Source organism: Dama dama, chromosome 26 (assembly GCF_033118175.1).
Source record: "Dama dama isolate Ldn47 chromosome 26, ASM3311817v1, whole genome shotgun sequence".
Classification (NCBI taxonomy): Eukaryota; Metazoa; Chordata; class Mammalia; order Artiodactyla; family Cervidae; genus Dama; species Dama dama.
The window spans coordinates 57,133,547-57,156,198 of record NC_083706.1 but is presented as its reverse complement, the minus strand read 5'-3'; the positions used below and the strand labels follow the sequence as shown (position 1 = coordinate 57,156,198).

General features: G+C 51.6%; 1 protein-coding gene across 8 annotated transcripts in view; it reads right to left on the bottom strand.

The window, feature by feature from the left end:
- Nucleotides 1-3,702: 3,702 nt before the first annotated feature.
- The window catches only part of ERMARD (ER membrane associated RNA degradation), a 36,383-nt gene continuing 17,433 nt past the window's right edge, over nucleotides 3,703-22,652 (bottom strand). For 2 of the 8 annotated variants that reach the window (XM_061130024.1, XM_061130026.1), the window contains exons 10-18: nucleotides 21,899-21,928; nucleotides 20,917-20,985; nucleotides 19,204-19,377; nucleotides 13,104-13,187; nucleotides 12,328-12,404; nucleotides 11,781-11,906; nucleotides 11,345-11,563; nucleotides 10,802-10,915; nucleotides 3,703-8,989 (exon numbers count right to left, since the gene is read on the bottom strand). In XM_061130024.1, coding sequence (XP_060986007.1) covers nucleotides 8,809-8,989; nucleotides 10,802-10,915; nucleotides 11,345-11,563; nucleotides 11,781-11,906; nucleotides 12,328-12,404; nucleotides 13,104-13,187; nucleotides 19,204-19,377; nucleotides 20,917-20,985; nucleotides 21,899-21,928 — 1,074 coding nt within the window. In that variant the 3' untranslated portion in view covers nucleotides 3,703-8,808. The remainder of the gene's footprint in view (nucleotides 8,990-10,801; nucleotides 10,916-11,344; nucleotides 11,564-11,780; nucleotides 11,907-12,327; nucleotides 12,405-13,103; nucleotides 13,188-19,203; nucleotides 19,378-20,916; nucleotides 20,986-21,898; nucleotides 21,929-22,652) is intronic. The other 6 variants (XR_009690633.1, XR_009690632.1, XR_009690631.1 and 3 more) reach the window with 6 other exon arrangements.

Here is a 22,652-nt window from a genome sequence, read left to right as displayed (position 1 = left end):
CACAAGCTTCACAGGCAGCAACACCCCCGCGTTTGTCCTGCCGGTGTCCACTCTCACACCTCCTGCGTTCCTGCTGCGTGGTGACAAACAGCACGAAGCAAACGGGCCTCCTACTGGCCCCAGATGCTCCCAGCAGCTGTCCTGAGTCCCCGCCCCAGACACGACGGTCAGACTCAGACTCGGGTTCCCCATTTATAGGTAAGTGAGGCCGACCCTCCCCAGAGGAAGAAGGGAGGACGGAGCCAGCTCGCGCCTCACCCTGAGGTGCATGCCCCCAAGGTTCCTGGCAGCGCCGTCCTCTGCTGACCGCAGCCCTCATGGCCCCCAGCCCCACCTGGACGTCCCCACGCTCAGCCTCCCCTCTGATCTCTCTCCGTTCCCTTCCTGCTGCGTCCGCTGCACTCAGCTGTTTGCACCCATTTCACCAGCCTTCTTCCTCCTGGGAACCCTCTGCACCGTGCTTTCCCTCCCTCCTCTGAGGTCAGGAGTCTCGCCTGGGGCTCCGCACCCCTGTCCCTCTCACCTGCTCCAGCACCCCCTTCCTGAATCTGCAGCTTCTCCCGCAGACATGCTGAGCCCCAAGTTGCAGCGGTCCCCCTGGCCCCCCACTGAGCTCTCCCCAGAGCCCCTGCCAACCCCTCCCCTTCTCCACCGAACCCTCAAGGCACAGTCCGTGCTTCCTGCCTCCCGCACCCTCCCACCCGCCTGACCTTGACTGCCGGGGCCGTGGATGCGCCTGGGCCACTTCAAGGGACATTTCTGGTCCGTGTCTTCCTTGAACCCCCAGCCTCCCCACTGCCTCAGCTGGTCCTCCTCGGCCTTCCTGGCTCTGCTTTGTTCCATCTGTCATTCCTCTCAGGGCCTGTCCTCACCCCTCTCCTCACTCAGCAGCCCCCAGGGCCAATGTGATGACTCCAGCCCAGACTACAGGTGGAGGAGAAGGAGACAGCGGGAGCTTAGGAAATCCGGGGATCCTGCTCACCGCAGACTCAGTGTCTTTCAGAAGGCACTTCCTGCCTTTGTCTCTGTGGCCTTTTGGGATTCTTCAGTCTCCCTGGTAGAATGTCTTCCCCATAGTGGAATGAAATACTTATTTTTTAATTAGTTATGTCATTTTAGTATGTAACTTTCATCTAGGGGGCTTCCCTGATAGCTCAGTTGGTAAAGAATCCACCTGCTATGCAGGAGACTCTTGTTCAACTCCTGGGTTGGGAAGGTCTCCTGGAGTAGGGAAAGGCTACCCACTCCAGTATTCTGGCCTGGAGAATTCCATGGGTTTGCAAAGAGTTGGAAACGACTGAGAGACTTTCAATTTTACTTTCATCTAAGCCAGAGAAATCAGAATTATCATCTACTACAAGGAAGAGAAAAAGCAAGAGAGTTCCAGAAAAACATCTACTTATGCTTTATTGACTATGCCAAAGGCTTTGACTGTGTGGATCACAACAAACTGTGTAAAATTATTCAAGAGATGGGAATACCAGACCACCTCACCTGCCTCCTGAGAAAACTGTATGCAGGTCAAGAAGCAACAGTTAGAACCAGACATGGAACAACAGACTGGTTCCAAATTGGGAAAGGAGTATGTCAAGACTGCATATTGTCACCCTGCTTATTTAACTTATATGCTGAGTACATCATAAGAAACACCAGGTTGGATGAAGCACAAGCTGGAATCAATATTGCCAGGAGAACTAGCAATAACCTTCGATATGCAGACGACACCACTCTAATGGCAGAAGGCAAGGAAGAACTAAAGAGCCTCTTGATGAAAGTGAAAGAAGAGAGTGAAAAAGTTGACTTAAAACTCAACATTCAGAAAACTAAGATCATGGCATCTGGTTCCATCACTTCAGGGCAAATAGATGGGGAAACAACGGAAACAGTGAGTCTTTATTTTCCTGGGCTCCAAAATCACTGCAGATGGTGACTGCAGCCATGAAATTAAAAGATGCTTGCTGATTGGAACAAAAGCTATGACAAACCTAGACAGCATATTAAAAAGCAGAAACATTACTTTGCTGACAAAGGTTAGTCTAGTCAAAGCTATGGTTTTTCCTGTAGTTAGGTATGGATGTGAAAGTTGGACCATAAAGACAGCTGAGCACCGAAGAATTGATGCTTTTGAATTGTGGTGTTGGAGAAGACTCTTGAGAGTCCCTTGGACTGCAAGGAGATCCAGCCAGTCCATCCTAAAGGAGATCAGTCCTGGGTGTTCATTGGAAGGACTGACGCTGAAGCTAAAACTCCAATACTGTGACCACCTGATTCGAAGAACTGACTCATTGGAAAAGATCTTGATGCTGGGAAAGATTGAAGGCAGGAGGAGAAGGGGATGACAGAGGATGAGATGGTTGGATGGCATCACCGACTCAATGGACATGAGTTTGAGCAAACTCCGGGAGTTGGTGATGGACAGGGAGGCCTGGCGTGCTGCAGTCCATGGGGTTGCAAAGAGTCGGACACGACTGAGCGACTGAACTGATCAAGGAAGAAGAGAAGGAAATGAGCGGAAACACAGGAATCTGACCCAGTAAGAACCGGGACCTCCGGGTGCATTCTCTACTTGTAGAGCAGCGGGACTGAGTCTTCACAGGGCTGCTGGGGGAATTCGTTCGAGATAATCCACTTGTGAAGCCATCTAGAAACAGGGTTACTGTCTGATGGAGACAAGAGTTCACATCATAGGGCCACACTGACCAGGGCCGTGCACCCTGCGGGGAAGGACCAGCCCTACTGAGACGCTCCCTCCCGCCAGAGACAACTTCTCCAGGCCTCCTCAGTCCTGAAGGAGCAGTCCTACCCAGGGGAGGGGAGGGCGTGGACGTGGACGCGTGAGGACCACAAGGCGCCCTGGAAGGAACACCGCCCCGGTCCTTACACCTGTACTGGGTCGCCCGGCTGTAATCCATGCATCAGGGCTGCGCAAAGGTGGCTTTTATGAACATAATCTAAACCACTCTTCCTTTAAAGGAATCGAATGACACATCAGAACTTTCTGCTTCAACCAGGCTCTTGGGAAAGATTTCAAATCTGATCTTGGACCCTTTACGGGTCCCTAATTAACTCACTCTGGTGCCCCATTCCCGGGTCCTGGGGCCCTGACAATGTTCATTCCCTGGAGGTGAAGCTTGACTCTAACACTGGGGCATGCACACTGCCCTGGGATGCAGTTTGGCTGGAATTACTTAGTGCGGCTGTAAACTGGCTATGGCCGTGCTCTCGGGAGGCCTGCAACCCTGCGGGCTCCTCTCAGCATCCCAAGCACCCCGCAATGCCGGGTGGGGGCTGGTCTCTGCACCTCATAATAAAGGTGAGCTTAGGAGACCTTTCCCACAGCAAATCCTGAACGCTGTCCTCTGTAGGAAGTCAACCGAACTGCACACAAAGCTTCTCCCGGGCAGACTGCTCTCAGCCTGCTGGGCTGTCCTCCCAGGGATGGAGCGCCTGTCTCCACTGGAACCTGCCTGGCTGATGGAAACTCACGGCCGGGGACAGGCAAGGCAGGAGGAGAGGACGGGCAGGTCCCATTGGATCAAAGACGCCGGCCCCTTCCCTCCTGGAGCCCTTCGCTGCCTTCGCGCCTCGGCCTGGCTTTGCTTAAGAGCGCCACCCCGCGTCCACACAGCGGAAGCACAACCCCACGAAACAGACCCAGCAAGTCACCAACAGCGTTAACAGAGCTCAGAGCATCTCTGACGTTAGAAACCCAATGTTTATTCACAGGAGCAGATTCCCCACGGAATCCCTGGGAAAGGGTCCCCCGACCCCCTCCACCCCGCGTCCCACGTTGAGGGCCAGCACAGGCGAGGCCTGCTCGCAGTCGGCTCCGGCTCTGTTGGCAGATCGTCCCGAGGGCACCGCCCGGGCCGGGCAGGGCTATTCTTAGCTCAGCAGCAGGATGAGGACTTAAGAGGCGGCAGCTGTGTCCTGTCCCCCTTATGCACAGAAACGTCTGCAGAGGCTCGGGGTGGGGGCGGGGGCCTTCTCCACACGCGCGGGGCGTGACTGCCTCCGAGTCTCCACAGCATCCTTCCTCCAGGCCTCGCGGAAGGCCGGCAGGACTGCCAGACCGTCGCCCCGGTCAGGAGGGGCTGGCGCGCCTCGCACGTGCTCAGCACGGCACCCTAACCGGGAGGGGTGCTCCTCTCCACACGCCTCCCAGGAGAAAGCTCGGGGCGAAGGGCCAGCCCGTGACTGATAGACGGAGCCAGGCTCCAGTCTGGGCGTGTCCGGCATCGAGCCCGGGGCCTCCGCCAGGCCCCCACGGCAGCATCAGCCGCTCCCTTGCGGCCTCACTCTGAACAGCTCGGAGAGCTTGCTGCCTCGTGTGGGGACCAGATCTAGCTAACCTTCACCTCCTTCCTTTCCCCAGCAATTCCGTCGGAGGGACGTACTGGGCCGGCAGAGGATGTTGAGTCTGGGGAGCCTGGCACAGACCCCCAGGCATCGGGAGCCTCTGGCCACTTCTCAACCGTGACTGTCGATGTCACACCACGGCCCCTCAGAGCCAGCCCCAGCTTCACCGCGACTCCTGCCGGCGGAACGGTGCTCAGCTGGCCCCCTCCTCCTGCCCCCACCCCCACCCAAGGGTCAGAGCCCACTTGGGACCTCCTCTGAGAACAAGGACCTTTGCCCCCTTGGCTGTGGCTGCTGCCCGGGGGGACGCAGGGATGCATCTGACAGAGGCAGGGTCTTCCCTCCAGGAGCAGGTGGTTGGCAGGACACAGGCTGCAGGGAGGGGCGGATGCTGTGGACAGGGCCCGGCCTGCGTCAGGCAGGAGCGATGCGGCCTCCCGAGGGTGGGCAGGCGGGCAGCAGCCATGTGCCCAGTGCCCGGCCCCCAGCCAGTGGAGCGCTCGTCATAGGCATCGTGTGGCTGCCATCTGCTGCCCAGGACCCGCGGGAAAGGCTTGCAGACACGGTGACACCATGGACCCATGCCGCTCTCTGCGGGAGGCCCAGGCTGCAACCCTGGGACACGTGGACAGCATCCCTGGAGGTGGGCATCTGGCCACTCTCCCGTGGGAACTCAGCCCACCTGGAAGGCCAGGTAGGACACGTGAGGGTGGCGGGCAGGCAGGAGACCATCTCCGGGGGATCAGGTGGAGGACTGACTCTGAGGGGCTGGGGATGGACATTTGGGGAGGGTTTTGGTGAGTGGACACGGCCTGTGTGGTGCTGGTGCTGAGCCGTCCAGGGGACCAGCGTCTGGGAACCATCAGCATAAAAGGAAGAGAAAAACAGTCAGGGGACAGCGAGTGAGAAGCTGGATCAGGGAGAGAAGGCAGCCCACGGAGCAAGCGCACTGGCGTCAGAATCCCCATCAGCCCACGAGGAAGCCCCGAGACAGGAGTAGCTGGTCTGCTCAGGAAGCGACGCTGACGCCCAAAGGCAGGGGTCTCTCTGGGCCTGCTCGCCCGCCTGGTCCTGTGACGGTTGCAGGCAGAGCCGGTCAGAGACACACAGCCGAGAGACCTCTGGTGGCTACCTCGTCCCATTGCCCCTTAGACAGGTAGGCAGGGCCGCCGCTGAGGCCGCCCTCGATCCGTGGAAGGGCTGGGGGCCTGGCTGCGAGCAAACACGCAGCAGAGCGACCCGACCCTTCTGTGGCCCCGGCCCCAGCTCAGACTTGGACCTCGCTGTGAAGGACGGTGGGTCCCCCGGCCCTCGGCCGTGGCGGGAAGGGCGAGTAGAAGCAGGCAGAATGAACTCCCCACGACCCTGAAGCCGGTAGTGCGCTGAGAGCCACAGGGGCTCACGCGGCCTGCTGAGCAGAGGGGTGGCGGCAGGGAAGCGCGGACGGGGGCCTACGTAATCAGACGCGATGTACGCACCGACGTAATCAGACACGACCCCCACCGCGACGCTGCTCCGGGACAGATCGGGACAGATCGTCACAGCCCGGGTCTCCGGTCAGCACCCCCAGGCAGGCACCCCGCCAGGCGCCTGGGCCGAGCCCACAGCAGCGCTCTGCTTCTGTCTCCACGGCCTCGTGAGGGCTCTGCCCAGTCTCCAGGGGTCAGCAGAGCCTGGAACCCGCGGCCCCCTCGTCCACGCGGCACCGTCGATGGTGTGACACGGGCAGCAAACACAGCGGCCGAGACGGCCTGATGGAGCATGGACGGCCACAAGCTACAGTGTAAACCGAGCACCTAGCGACCCGGACGCCCTCCCCGGGGACGGGCAGGCAGGCACCTCACCTGCCACCTGGGCAGAGGAGACACCCAGGGGGCCTCTGCGTCCTGGAAGCAGCGTCTACAGGACTGGCCCCGGCTGTCGGGCCGCTAACCGGTTCACCTGCCAAGTGGCCGGTTTCGCGCGAAACCCAGAGTAAGACCTGCAGGTGGGCATGAAGGCGGCTCTCACCCTGTGGTCTGGGTGCCGCCAGGCCTGGTGGACACGCATCCATGTGGACACGGGAGCCAGGTAGAGCCACACACAGGCCCACAGCACAGACCGAGGCTCCCAGGCAAAGCCTCGCAGTTCCTATCCTTGTGAGAGCCAGCTCCCTGCTGCTCTCGGACCCCACACAGGCCAGGACCCGCCCCCCAGGACCCAGGGACCCCGCACAGACCAGGATTCCGCCTCTGCCCGGGGCTCCGAGTTTCCTCCTGATGGAGCCAGTCGGTGCCTCTGAGCCTTCGGCCATCATCAGGTGGCCCCCCTCGAGAACCCCCTTCTCCAGCTGCCGACGCCCCCACCGCGTAGCAGCCGGCTCTGCTCGCTCCGAGGCGGGGGTCACAGAGCCACAGGCTCACTCCTCCTCGTGTGTGCCTATTGTAATGGCTACCCAAAGCGTGAAGAGTTCTGTGATTTCTGCAGAGTCCACAGACACCACCTGCAGGGCAGAGCTGCAGTGCCCAGCCGCAGGGCGGCCCCAGGACAGCGTGGGCGGGGACCGCTCCCAGTCAAGCGCCAGGAAGGACCACGTGGTGAGGGGACACCCACGGGAAGCGCGCTGGGTCAGTGAGGTCAGCAGTCAGGGGCCCAGGGGAATGAGCCTGGGGGCCGACACAGGGGGTCGGAGGGGTGCGGGGGCGTGAGGAAGAGGTAAGGGCCACCCCCCACCCCCCGGCATCAGGTGACGCAGAGACCTCCCAGCCCTTCACATCAGCCACTGGTGCTCAGCGAGTAGGGCGGCACCCACTCGGCACACGCTCCACCCCCTCGAGGATGCAGCAGGGACGGCGGTGCTCACAGCTGCATCCCCGCTGAGAGGTCCACAGTCCCGGCGGCAGGTGCGGGGGCAACCTCCGGCCTGCTGGAGCCATGGCCAGGGGCGGTGCACTGGCTGCCTGCTGGCCTGGAGGCTTCTGTTCTCAAGAAAACTCTGCCACAGACAGGCCCTCCCAGCAGCCTTGCCAGGGAAGCAAAGGACAAAGGGCTATGACTGGGGGCCTGCTCCCCACGCACCTGGGGACAGCTGCAGCCCAGGCGGGGGCCTTGGGAAAACTCTCAGCATTCCCATCTCCAGGGGTAAAAGGCAATGGACAACTAGTTCCCAGAACTAGGAGGTTTCTAGCGGGAAAGCTCTTTGAGGAGTGAGGTTTGGGTCGACCTACCAGGTGAGGACCGCGACCAGAGGCCAGTGGCTGAGGGAGGAGGCGGCGACGAGACAGGAAGCCTCCTCAGCCCAGCGGCCAGCCCGGCCTCGGGTCCCGCGGTCACCACGCAGCCCCAGCTGCTTCTTCCCTGCCCCCCACCCCATTCCAGCGCCAACACCAGCAGGGTCACGAGTGGTCCTCCTCCAAACCATAATTGTAACTTGAGTCCAGCCTGGGGGGGCGGGCAATGGTGTGGGGGGCAGACAGAAGCGGAAGGCGTCCCCGTCTTGACCCACAAGTTCAGTTACAAAGGGGTGGCCGCTGTTGAACTGGAGAAGTGACAGCTGGACCAGGAAAGTCTGTGGTCACACTGCCCCACCGCCCCACGGCGGCCTCCCTATCGACCTCCGAGGGCAGAGAAGCTGGAGCACATGGCAGGACACAGTTCGTGGGAGGCCAACCCACCAGCAAGGCCAGAGGAGGCTGTGTGGCCAGCGGGGGAGGGGCACAGCCAAGTGCACCCAGACTCTGGGTTCAGGGCAGCCCTGCAGGGGCTCCTGGAGAACCACGGGCCTTGCTGCTGCCACCGGAGCAGATGAGGAGCCTCCTGCGGTGGCTGCCTGGGCTTCCCACGAGCCTGACCTGGGGGTGTCCACAGCCCATCTCACTCTGTCCTCCCAGGGTCTGCACTAACCTGCCAGACCTGGACCCCCAGGGACAGGCTGACTGGCAGGCTTTCCCAGGGCCTTCCCACCTCTCTCCAGCGAGATCTGCATCCCATCCACCTCACCCTCTGCTCCAAGGACAGGGGTGACTAGCCCAATGCCTCCCGCCATGCTTCAGTGGCTGGTCCAGGGGTGGACGTCCGCCCAGCCTGACCCGTGAACGCAGGGCAGGGTGCTGGTCACAGCCATCATTTCAAGATTTGCGCTATGGCCAGTAAAATGTAGCCAGCCACGCCTGCGTGACAGCTGAGCGAGAAGAGTCTCCTCTGGACAGGACACGTTGGGAGACGAGGCCCCAAACTGCTGCGGCCACTGCTTCCCAGGGATCCACCTGAGGCTCACACCAGCAGCCGGAAGGCGACTGGAGAACTGAAGGGCAGGAGGCTTGGGGCCCTGATGGATCAGAGTCCCGAACCCACCTGCCCTCAGATGCTACGCCCTTGGACACTCACCTGGTCCTTGGATCCTCAATTCACAGGCTATGAAGTCCACATGGTTGGTCGGGTCTCTGACAGAGCCCGAGGCATCCTGACTTATCAGATAACTTTACTTGTGGATTTCTTGGCTAAATGTGTTAACATCTGTTTTTTCTCAGTAAAAGTCCAAATCTTCAACAAGGCCGCGTGTGTGAGATGGACAGCTTCGTCCCACTTGTTCTTGTCTTGGCTGGTGTAAGCTGCCAGGTTCTCTGTGTACTGCAAGACACACTTTAAGAACCTGTTTAAAAGAAAGTAATTTATCCTACTGTAAAATGCAACAAGGATTTATGTGTATTCCCTTCATTTTGGAATCACAATTGAAGTACTCTAGCTAATTTTCACCTGAAGATTCAAAGAAAAGGAAATACATTCAAACTGGAAATGAGAGAATGCCAACTGAATGAAGGCAAGAATGTCAGCATTACAGGGTGGATGTCCACACGCCACACAGCTCACCCGCTCCCAGGTCCATGCAGGACGCTCTGCTGATGGGACCTTAGGGGCTGCCTGGACCACAAGACACTGGACCCTCGGGGGCTGCACCTCCTGTTTCCACCTCACTAGCCTCACCCCCTATGGAGGGGCCGCCCCCCCGCCCCCCCCCCCCAACAGTAGACACGTGCCGCTGGGAGCAGCCATCGCTGCCGAAAGGCTTCTGCTGGAAGATGACTCACCAGGAAGCCCACGAACGCCCTCTGACTGGTGGGAAGAAGGGCCACGCCCACATTTCCCAAGTTCTCCTTAAAGTTTCTCAAGTAGCCCCAAATTTTCTCCAACTAAGGATTTTTGAAATTTTCACACTTAGGGAGAAGTTAACACAGCAAAACCCCACAACCCCTGTCTAGACCGTGGCTTTCAGATGAGGTGACTGTGTCCCCAAAGGAACTGGGGGCATCTGAGCCCTGTGTGGCTGTCACAGCTGGGGGCTGCCGGTGACCAGTGGGCGGGGGGCACTGCCCTACGGTGCGTGCATGGCCCTGCGGCAGACGGTCTGCGGATTAGAGCCGGACCAGGCTCTGGGCGTCCATGCAGCTGAGGGTGCTGCAGCTTCACCAGCCTCCTCCCTGTCAGAAGGGATTCCAAAATCATTCACATGTAGATCACTCAGCTTTCTGAACTGTGTCAGCTCTAAAGGCTCACTCACTTGCACTGAAACCCACGGAGAAGAGCAGTTCAGGGCCAGACAGGAGGGAACACGACTCAAAATCACTGACATACAGCTTCATCTCCTGCAGTGTGCACACTGACCCAGATACCGCTGGTATTCTGAAGAGTTACACACTCACCTCATGTACTGCTGGTATTCTGAAGTGTTACACACTGACTCAGGTACTGCGGGTATTCTGAAATGTTATACACTGACTCAGGTACTGAGGGTGTTCTGAACTGTGCACACTGACTCAGGTACCGCTGGTATTCTGAAGTGTTACACACTCACCTCATGTACTGCTGGTATTCTGAAGTGTTACACACTCACCTCATGTACTGCTGGTATTCTGAAGTGTTACACACTCACCTCATGTACTGCTGGTATTCTGAAGTGTTACACACTGACTCAGGTACTGCGGGTATTCTGAAATGTTATACACTGACTCAGGTACTGAGGGTGTTCTGAAGTGTTACACACTCACCTCATGTACTGCTGGTATTCTGAAATGTTATACACTGACCTCAGGTACTGAGGGTGTTCTGAACTGTGCACACTGACTCAGGTACCGCTGGTATTCTGAAGTGTTACACACTCACCTCATGTACTGCTGGTATTCTGAAGTGTTACACACTGACTCAGGTACTGCGGGTATTCTGAAGTGTTACACACTGACTCAGGTACTGCGGGTATTCTGAAGTGCTACACACTGACTCAGGTACTGCGGGTATTCTGAAGTGTTACACACTGACTCAGGTACTGCGGGTATTCTTAAATGTTATACACTGACCTCAGGTACTGAGGGTGTTCTGAACTGTGCACACTGACTCAGGTACCGCTGGTATTCTGAAGTGTGCACACTGACTCAGATATCGCTGGTGTTCTGAACTGTTACACACTGACCTCAGGTACTGCTGGTATTCGGAAGCATTCTTCCCAAGAACCATGTGAATGTTGATCAATTCTAACGCAATCAGCAATAAAATCAGGTAAAGCATCGGAGACAGAAGCTTCATACTAAAAACATAAAATGAGTTAAAACTTAGTAAGTGTAAGTGTTTATCACCTTTATAAGGTGCCTTCGTGAGGATGCAGAGCATTCTAGATACACAGTGCCAGCACTGCCGGGTAAATCTGCTGTTACCTTTAAAATCCAAAAATTCGCTGGCTCTGTAGAACCCATATTCTACAGTTACAGGTGGTATTTACAGTGATACCCATTGCAATTTTTCTCGAAAATAAGCATTCTCTGAAGTGGGAGCAGAAGCCCATCAGGTGAGAGCAGCCCAGCAGAGCTCGGCCCACCATAGCTCCGCCCAGCAGAGCTCCACCCACAATAGCTCCACCCAGCAGGCCGTGCACCTGCTCACCAGGCCACGCAGCTCCCACCTGCGCACCAGAGCTCCGCCCACCATAGCTCCGCCCAGCAGAGCAAGCAGCACGCACCTGCGAACCAGACGCAGGTAGTTCCGCCTCTGCCGTGAGCGCAGGCTTCGGTCCTCCCACTGCCGGCGCCTCAGCTCCACGCACGCGGCTACCTGGTCACAAACGCGGCGACAGTGGCTGCTGACCCTCCGGAGCACAGCCAGCACCTCCAAGACAGCTCGGGGGCAGAAGAGGGTCCGCACGGGGATGCTGCAGAGCGCATGGAGCAGCCGGGGCCACCTGCAGGGCGGAGAGCAGGTCCTGAGGGCCTGTCCGCCCTGGGCCGGTGGCCTGCACAACTGCTGCGGCCTCGTCACAGGCGTCAGACTCGGTAGATCCTGTGTGAGAACGTCTGTCGCCACACGCACCGTCAGGGCTTATCTAACAGCTCCTCCGCGAAGTCTGCAACGCAACACACCTCCCCCAGGCCCAAGCACCCAGGACGCCCCGGACTCACTCCTCAGGAGGAAGGGGCCCAGAGAGGTGGGCAGTGCGGTGTGTCTCAGGCACATGGCAACACAGCTCAGCCACGATTTCTGTGGTTAAAGAGCTGCAGGCGTCTGTTTCAGAATCACCTTCTGATCTGAAGACAGGAAACATTTAAAGACATGTGACAAGGAGCAGTTGCCCAATTAGGACCAGCACAAACTGATGTTTATTTCAGTGGTTCACTGGGCAAAGCTCTTCATCTGCAACTTGCTTTCCCCAAAATAAAATGAAAAAGCCACATCGGAGGCCAAGGTAAAGGTAAATGACAGAGGCACCACCGACTGACTGTTCTGCCAGATGCCACCCACCTCCCCAGGAGGCATTCCTTCATGCTTGGGCCCTTGGTCTCTGCAAATGCTCCCCCCATGACTGGGCTCTGAGCCCCCAGTCTCAGCCCCCCAGCACCAAGCCCTAGTAATCCCTCCTTGGGACCTGTCTCCTGACAGTCTTGCCAGAGAAGACACTGTTTGGAGCTGAGGTTCACGGAGCCTTGCGAAGCTCCTGTGAGGACTCACCGCACAGCCTCCCTTTCGGCTTCTTCGGGCAAAGGCAGCAGAGGCCAAGCTCCAATGCTCCCCCCACAGCTCAGCACCTGACACGACATGTTTGTAAAACTGCTACAGAGGCTACATCTGAAAACTGGGTGGGCATCTGTTATTCAGGCAACACAGGTAAAGGAAGGCAGGTGAAAACATGAGATCCCTAGGAAGTGTCAATAGCCCCTCCCACCCAACGCTCCTGGGGACCGTCCACTCCGGGCTGGGCTTCTCTCCTACACCTCTGCAAATCTCCCCAAGCCAGCCTGCACTGATTCTTCAGCTTCCTTTCAGAATTTCTACTAGCAACTATTGTGACGATTATATTCTTGGACACGACCCCACCTTGCTCCCTGGTACCACCTGCCATATGTAAAATAAACTTTCTGAGCCACTCTCCAATCACAATATCCGGGTAGAAATGTTCACAAGCTTATTGCTTGTTTAAGCTACAGGTTAACAAAAGCTGGTCTGATGAAGCTAACATCCCTCACCACTGCCAAGCAATGCCTGTGACAGGTCCTGGGTTAATGGCATGCAGTCACCCACAGAGTACTAAAAACACTGAGGACGCAAACCCACCATCACCTCAACTGCTGGACCCCAGAAAGATGCAGTGGCCAGGCCAAGGCCACACATCTGGGAGGCACACAAGCCACAGAGCCAGGTCTGGGGACCTGAAGCCGGGCTGGAGGAGGTGGCCTGCACCCTTCAAATTTCTACAGCTGTGGACCTGCATGCCTCTCCCCACATACCTGTTTTTTAAGCTGAGAAGCTGGGTGGCAGCGAGAAACGTAGGCTACTGCAAGGTTAATCAATGACCTCACCGCGGCTTTTTCCTGGTTTAGAGAAAACAGACCATTGTTATTACAACTTTGGGTCAGGCTTCTGTTTCTCTGCTATTGCAGCTGAGGTCACATAAGAGTCCTGACTTCTCGTTAACTCCCTACACATAATTCTCTCAGCTAAAAGAAGGAAAACTCTTCATTAAAATAGCTTTGACATAGTAGTCAAGCCATAACCAACAGAATTATCTTAAATAAGACTGATTAATAGTTATCAATTACAAATGCCACTCTGTCCACAACGCAGCAAAACCAGAAATAAATGAGAAAGAGTTCAAACAATTCGAAAATTTAAGAGATTCTCCTAAAAAACTAGGACACAACAAGAATTTAAACATTAAAAAATGAATATAACTAGAAGCGGAATACATACTATAAACACTCAACTGCCAGACATATAAGTATTTCTAAAAGAGTAAAAAAATTACATTATTTACAGCTGACACACCTGTATAACTGGCAAACCCAAGTCTGTGGGCTATTACAAAATGTGGTCAACTGGAGAAGGGAATGGCAAACAACTCCAGTTTTCTTGCCTTGAGAACCCCACGAACAGGATGAAAAGGCAAAAAATACGACACTGGAAGATGCCATAGGTCAGTAGGTGTCCAGTTTGCTACTGAAGAAGAACAGATAAACAGCTTCAGAAAGAATGAAGAGGCTGAGCCAAAGCAGAAAAGATGCCCAATTGTGGATGTGTCTGGTGGTGAAAGTAAAGTTCGATGCTGTAAAGAACACTGCATAGGAACCTGGAATGTTAGGTTCATGAGTCAAGGTAAATTAGAAGTGGTCAAGTAGGAGATGGCAAGAGTGAACATCGACATTTTAGGAATCAGTGAACTAAAATGGACAGAAATGGGTGAATTTAATTCAGATGACCATTATACCTACTACTGTGGGCGAATCCCTTAGGAGAAATAGAGTAGTCCTCAGAGTCAACAAATGTGTCTGAAATGCAGTACTTGGGTGCAATCTCAAAAATGACAGAATGATCTCAGTTTGATTCTAAAGCAAACTATTCAACATCACAGTAATCCAAATCTCTGCCCCAACCACTAGTGATGAAGAAGCTGAAGTTGAATGGTTCTATGAAGATCTAGGAAACCTTCTAGAAAGAACACCAAAAAAGATGTCCTTTTCATCCTAAGGGACTGGAATGCAAAAGTAAGAAGTCAAGAGATACCTGGAGTAACAAGTTTGGCCTTGGAGTACAGAATGAAGCAGGGCAAAGGCTAACAGAGTTTTGCCGAGAATACACTGGTCAGAGCAAACACCTTCTTCCAACAACACACAGATGACTCTACACGTGGACATCACCAGATGGTCAATACCGAAATAAGATTGATTACATCCTTGCAGCCAAAGATAGAGAAGCTCTATATAGTCAGCAAAAACAAGACTGGGAGCTGACTGTGGCTCAGAGCATAATCTCCTTGTTGCCAAATTCAGACTTACATTGAAGAAAGTAGGAAAAGCCACTGCTGCTGCTGCTGCGAAGTCGCTGCAGTCGTGTCCGGCTCTGTGCGGCCCCACAGACGGCAGCCCCCAGGCTCCGCCGTCCCTGGGATTCTCTAGGCAACAACACTGGAGTGGGGTGCCATTTCCTTCTCCAATGCATGAAAGTGAAAAGTGAAAGTGAAGTCGCTCAGTTGTGTCCAACTCTCAGCAACCCCATGGACTGCAGCCTACCAGGCTCCTCCTTCCATGGGATTCTCCAGGTGAGAGTACTGGAGTGGGTTGCCATTTCCTTCTCCGAGTAAAAGCCACTAGGCCATTCACAACTGACCTAATCAAATCCCTTATTATTATACAGTGGAGGTGACCAACAGATTCAAGGGATTAGATCTGGTAGACATAGAGTGCCTGAACAACTATGGAAGGAAGTTCATAACACCATACAAGAAGCAGTGACCAAAACCATCCCCAAGAAAAAGAAATGCAATAAGGCAAACTGGTTGTCTGAGGAGGCTTTACAAATAGCTGAGAAAAGAAGAGAAGTGAAAGACAAAGGAGAAAAGGTAATATATACCCATCTGAATGCAGAGTTCCAAAGAATAGCAAGGAGAGATAAGAAAGCCTTAAGTGACCAATGCTGACTTTATTCTCTTGGGCTCTAAAATCACTGCAGATGATGACTGCAGCCATGAAATTGAAAGACGCTTACTCCATGGAAGGAAAGTTATGACCAACCTAAACAGCATATTAAAAAGCAGAGACATTACTTTGTCCACAAAGGTCCATCTAGTCAAGGCTATGGTTTTTCCAGTAGTCATGTATGGATGTCAGAGTTGGAATATAAAGAAAGCTGAGCATCGAAGAATTGATGCTTTTGAACTGTGGTGTTGGAGAAGACTCTTGAGAGTCCCTTGGACTGCAAGGAGATCCAGCCAGTCCATCCTGAAGGAGATCAGTCCTGGGTGTTCATTGGAAGGACTGACACTGAAGCTGAAACTCCAATACTTTGGCCACCTGATGCAAAAAGCTGACACATTTGAAAAGACCCTGATGCTGGGAAAGATTGAGGGCAGGAAGAGAAGGGGACGACAGAGAAGGAGATGGTTGGATGGCATCACCAACTCAATGGACATGGGTTTGGGTGGACTCCGGGAGTTGGTGATGGACAGGGAGGCCTGGTGTGCTGCGATTCATGGGGTCACAAAGAGTCGGACACGACTGAGCGACTAAACTGAACTGAACCGAACAATGCAAAGAAACAGCGGAAAACTATAATAGAGATCTCTTCAAGAAAATCAGAGATACCAAGGGAACATTTCATGCAAAGATGGGCACAATAAAGGACAGAAATGCTTTGGTCCTAAAAGCAGCAGAAGATATTAAGAAGAGGTGGCAAGAATACACAGAAGAACTATCAAGAAAAGGTCTTAATGACCCAGATAACCATGATGGTGTGATCACTCATCTAGAGCCAGACATTCTGGGGTGTAAAGTCAAGTGGGCCTTAGGAAGCATTACTACAAATAAAGTTAGTCGAGGTGATGGAATCCCAGCTGAGCTATTTCAAATTCTAAAAGATGATGCTGTTAAAATGCTGCACTGAATATGCCAGCAAATTTGGAAAACTCAGCAGTGGCCACAAGACTAAAAAAGGTCAGTCTTCATTCCAATCCCAAAGAAGGGCAATGCCAAAGAATGTTCAAATTAGCGCACAATGGCACTCATTTCACATGCCAGCAAGGTAATGCCCAAAGTCATTCAAGCTAGCCTTTAATAGCATGTGAACTGAGAACTTCTAGATGTTCAAGCTGGATTTAGAAAAGGCAGAGGAACCAGAGATCAAATTGCCAACATCCTTTGGATCATAGAAAAAGCAAGAGAATTCCAGAAAAACATCTACTTCTGCTTCACTGACTACACTAAAGCCTTCAACTGTATGGATCACAACAAACTGTGGAAAATTCTTCAAGAGATGGGAATACCAGACCACCTTACCTGCCTCCTGAGATATCTGTATGCAGGTCAAGAAGCAACAGTTAGAACCAGACACAGGACAATGGACTGGTTCAAAATTAGGAAAAGGGTAAGTCAAGGCTGTATATTGTCACCCTGGTTATTTAACTTCTGTGCAGAGTACATCATGTGAAATGCCAGGCTGGAGGGAGCACAAACTGGAGAGAAATAGCAACAACCTCAGATATGCAGATGACACCACTCTAATGAAATAAAGTGAAGAGGAACTAAAGAGCCTCTTGATGAAAGTGAAAGACGAGAGTGAAAAAGCTGGCTTAACACTCAACATTTGAAAAACTAAGATCCGGTCCCACCACTTCATGGCAAATAGATGGGAAAACAGTGGAAACAGTGGCTGACTTTATTTTCTTGGGCTCCAAAATCACTGCAGATGGTGACTGCAGCCATGAAATTAAAAGATGCTTACTCCTCAGAAGAAAAACTGTGACCAACCTAGACAGCATATTAAAAAGCACACACATCACTTTGCTGACAAAGGTCCATCTATGGTTTTTCCAAAGCTATGGTTTTTCAAGTAATCATGTACAGATGTGAGAGCTGGATCATAAAGAAGGCTGGTGCCAAAGAACTCATGCTTTTGAACTGTGCTGAAGAAGACTCTTGAGAGTCCCTTGGACTGCAAGGATATCAAACCAATCAATCCTAAAGGAAATCAGTCCTGAATATTCATTGGAAGGACTGATGCTGAAGCTCAAGCTCCAATCCTTTGGCCACCTCATGGAAAGAGCCAACTCACTGGAAAAGACTCTATCCTGGGTAAGACTGAGGGTAGGAGGAGAAGGGGGTGACAGAGGATGAGATGGTTCAAAGGTATCACTGAATCAATGGACATGAGTTTGAGCCAACTCCAGGAGGAGGTTAAGAACAGGGAAGCCTGGCGTGCTGTAGTCCATGAGGTTGCAGAGTCGGACATGAATTGCCACTGAAGAACAGCAAAGTCAGTGAGTTGATAGCCAACAAATTTAATACATGGAAGTCAAAAGCTTCCCTATGTATAAGCAGTAACTACCTAGAACTCTCAATAGCACAGAACCACTCAAATGGATAGTTGTTACTTGGAGAAGAAATGCAGTTGACTTCCATTTACTCTGACACCTACAAATCAGACAGCCATGAGGCTCACGGGGCGGTTGGTACCTGGTAGGGTCACCAGGACTCACCCCTGAAGCCAGCAATGAGCCAGTGGCCACCACAGCACACATGGCTTCCCCCTTGACAGGAGCCGTGGGAGGGCCTCTGAGCACGGGGGACGCTTGGGGGCTCAGTGTGGGGCGGCAGGGGAGGGGGACGCGGACCTGGGGCTCAGTTGTGAGGGAGAGCACGGAACCGGGAGAGTGAAGTGGGGGACTGGCCTTGGCGCCTGAGCAGCCACTCTCGTCAATTATCCCCACATTAATCCATCAGGAGCTCATCCCTATGGGCTTTGTGTTTAACTGCACAGGTTCACTGGAATAATAACAATCAGAGAAGAGGCAGGACATTCTGAAGAAGAAGAGAAACAGGACCATAATGTCAGACACTAATGTGAGTGTTAATGTCAACACCAACTAATGTGTTGTGAGACTCAGTAAAGACAGGAAAAGGGAGTTCAGGGCACCCTGCACAGAGATGTTTATTCTCTAAATGGGGTTGGCCAACTTGCAAGCAATTTGTTAAAGAAAAAAGAAGCTAGATTCCCAGGTGAAATAAATTCCTGCTGGATCAAAAGATGTAAATGGAAAGAAAGCTGTGCAACTGTAATTGAAAGCATATGAATACTTCTATAATTTTGGAAAACAAAAACCTTAAAAGGGTCTTTTAAGAAGAACTCCAAATGCATAAGCCAGAGAGGAAAAACCTAAAGACAGGTAACAGCAACACAGATAGAGAGACTCTCATACTGAAAGAAGGACAAATATCATATGATATTGCTCGTGGAATACAAAAAAGTGGTACAAATAACCTATTTACAAAACAGAAAGAGAGTCACAGCAGTAGAAAACAATGGCTGTTTGTTTTCTTGGCTTATCCCCCTCATGGCTATCAGGGGATAAGAGGGAGTGGAGGATGAACTGGGGATTGGACTGACACATAGACACTACTGTACAAAAAACCGGTGCCTAGTAAGGACCTACTGCACACACAGGGAACTCCACCCAGTCATCTGTCGTGGCGGGTACAGGAAAGGAACCTCAAACAGTGGGAACGTGTGTGTGTGTGTGTGTGACTGATCCACGTTGCTGTACATCTGAAACTAACATACTATACATCAACTGGGCTCCATTAAAAAGGTTTAAGTAAATAAATACAGGTTTAGAGTTAAAAAAAAATAGGATGAATTATTTTAGGTGAGATCAAGTAATATTAATTTATGTTATAGAGAATACATGTCCACAAGTAATCTGTTCAGACGGAGGCACACCATAACTCAAATAAATTAAAAGATACTTAAAATATAATTGAATTACATTTGAAAATAACTCCATTCCTTCTCAACTGAAAGAAGTGAATCTAATGAAACGTCTTCTTCCCTACACGTTACCTTGAACACTGATAACAGATCTTCATCAATAAATCTGAGTAAAAGGACAAAGGAAAATGCAAGCAGCTGACTGGCTGCTGCTTTCGGAAATTCAGGTAAACTGACTTCCCCATGGCTTAACCGATCTCTTAGACGGGGACCCTCCTGATGGTTTAGGAAATCCCAGAGAAATTCCTGTCAAAAAAAAGGACACAAAAAACGTGTGGTTAGTATTCTCAGCAGAAAGAAGGAAGCCTGAGGCCCAGAAAGGGCAAGCCGAGACAGCAATGTTCATTACGGAAAAGTGAGCCTGGAAGAGTCAGTCACGGTCACAGAGCATCAGATAAGCACCAAGTCACCCGGGATCCCTCGGCTTCTCACTGCACCCGCCGCCGCTGCTGCGTTCTCCTGCAGGGCCTCCCTTCTGTGTAACGGCACCCTGCTGCCCGGGGCAGGATGCTGCTGGGGAGCCCCGTCCTCTGGAACTGCACCCCGCGACCTCAGGCAGGAGCCCCGCGGCTCAGGCTGGCTCTCCCGGGGAGCCGCGTTTCTGCGCCTGTTCCTTGCGGACTCACAAGAAGCTGGCGAGTCCGGAGGACTGCACCAGGGCTGCAGAGCTGCCTGCACGGCTCCAGTGCTTGGTGGCCGCACCATTCCCAGCCTCACCCTCTGAAGGAGGAGGACTGTGCTGACCACACCTGGAATCCACAGCTGTGCTCACATGGACAGCACCGGTTTTCTTTCCCCTCATGCCTCTTTCTCATGTGTCCTTTCTCAGATCACCCCTTTATTTTTGAAGCCCTGTGAAGACACAGCTGTTTTCTTAATCACAAATGTTCAAGGACTCTTCCACAGGCAGAGGAAAAAGAGTCAGAAAACCACATTTGCTGATTCAAGCAAACTGGACAGAGGAGTCACAGAGATTCAAGATGAAAAAGAGCTTTAGATAAACGAGTTTAATCATGCTAACTTCCTGGTAGCAGAAAGGAGTGACTGATGTCACATAGCAGGAACTGGAACCCAGGATGCTGGCTCCCAGTTAAAAAAATATAAAAATCCTATTTACAGTCCAAAGAAGTCACTGCAATATCCTCATAACATACAAAAATTTGACAAATAGAAAACAGATCTAAATAATTATCTTCTCATCCAACACTCTATCTTACTAGTCACATCTGACTTTGTTGTTGTTCATAAAACAAATACAGTCCCTGCTACCAGCACATATGGGCTTCCCTGGTGGCTCAGATGGGAAAGAATCTGCCTGCAACGCAGGAGACCTGGGTTCTGTCCTTGAGTCAGGAATATCCTCTAGAGAAGAAAATGGCTACCCACTCCAGTATTCTTGCCGGGAGAATCCCATGGACAGAGGAGCCTGGGGGCTATATACAGTCCATGGGCTCGCAAAGAGATGGACATGACTAAACGACTAACAGTTTCACACATTTCATCACTAAATTCATATATCCCACAAATTCAAACACTGTTAGGACCAGGGTGACTAAGTCCTCAGCTCCTAGGGAAAGGACGTCTGGATAATCAGCATGAAGCACAGGGCCTGAGCTTGCTCAGAGCTCAGCCAATGTCAGCTGCAAAGACAGTGGAGTTCAGACAAACAAATGCTGCAGGAGCACTTCTGGGCAGGAAACAAGACAAAATTAATGTCATTTTTGAGAAAAGCTAATCATATTGGTAAATAGCAGGGTATTAAATTATAAATGCCTGACACTTTACCATTGCAGGCTCTCCCAGGAAAACAGGAAGTTGGTTGATTTTACCATCATTCAAGTGTTTTGCCAATATCTAAAACAGCAAAAAGAAATAAGTTGATCAACTGGTATACAAGTATACATACATAGAACTTTCATTGTCAAAAGATACTAGACATGTGGTGTGGCATGTGTTAAGTCCAAAACAGATTAAATAAGGACAGTCTGAAGAAAGTAGCAACCACCTATTTAGGAAAGGTTTTCTTAACCAATATAATGAGTTTAAGAAGATATATATGTATTCTTAATTGTGTGATGTGTGTGCTTCATGCATTTCCATGTATAGAGGTGTGTATGTGCTTATATATATTCAGGTATATGTATGTGCACATATGGGCTTCCCTGGTGGCTCAGATGGTAAAGAATCTGCCTGCAATGCAGGAGACCCAGGTTCAATACCCGGGTCAGGAAGATCCCCTGGAGAAGGGAATGGCAACCCACTCCAGAATTCTTGCCTGGAGAAGTCCATGGACAGAAAAGCCTGCGGCCTGGTGGGCTATAGTCCATGGAGTCACAAAGAGTTGGACATGACTGAGCGACTAACACATACTCACATGTGCGTATATATATATGTGTGTGTGTGTGTTTATGCACAGTTTGTGTATATGTGTGTATGTGTATATATGTGTTTATACATATATGTTTATATATGTGTTTATGTATATGTGCAAACACTGTACATGGTGTGTTTATACATATATACATGTGTGTACATGTATGTTATGGCCTTTCCATAACTTTAGAAACTAGGTTAATAATTAGCCTGAAAGCTATACTCAACACTATCATCAGCTTTTTTTCTTTTATTCTGCTTATGTTTTTCTGCAATATTTTCCTGCAAGTGTATGATTTATGGCTGATTTTTAATTTTACATTTTAATTTTAATTTTTATTTTAAACAAATACAATGTTCTGCTTGTCTCAAGATATCTTAGAAGTTTACTTACTTCATCGAAGGTAGTATAAAGAGCTGTTGACTTTAGAAAAGGAAAGAAAAGAAATAATTAAAGCAAAATACAAGTAGTGTGACATTATTCAAAGCAGGAAACAATTCTAGCATAGGGCCACAAATATGAAGCCTTCTTTTGTAAATAAAACTTCATCTAGCAACACTTTGGGAAGGATGTTGCTGACTACATAAATATGATACACAAGGCATGAAGATACAGTGATCCTGGCGGACAAGCCGCGTAAGACTATCACCCTCACATGTACAGCAATTCAGGTGCATCTGACACTCACAATCCCACAACTTCACAAATCACTGCTCACACACACAGAGCACCTCTACTGATGACTGGTATCTGTGTGCAGGCGCGCACAATTGAGTATTTTCTCCAACAAGCATCTGGTGCCTTTCATGCTTCTTGAGTAACTGGTGCAGGGTTTACAGACGTGGCTCGGGGCCAGACTGCCTCGACGTTCCAATCCCAACTTCAGCACCTTCTGCACATGAAACCCTGAGCACCTTCACACACCCCAGTTTCTCTGCTAAACCAGAAGTGAGGAATGCCCATCTCAAAGGCTTCTGGGGAAGTCAGCACGATTTTACACATAGCGTGTCAAAATCGGTATTGTGAGGAGGCTGAGCACCCAAGAAACATGTTGCACTTATTAATGCTCATTAACAGACTTTCATTTTAATATTTATTATCACATATTCTTCAACATATATTGCTGTGAAGATGGCTCTAAAGCCCA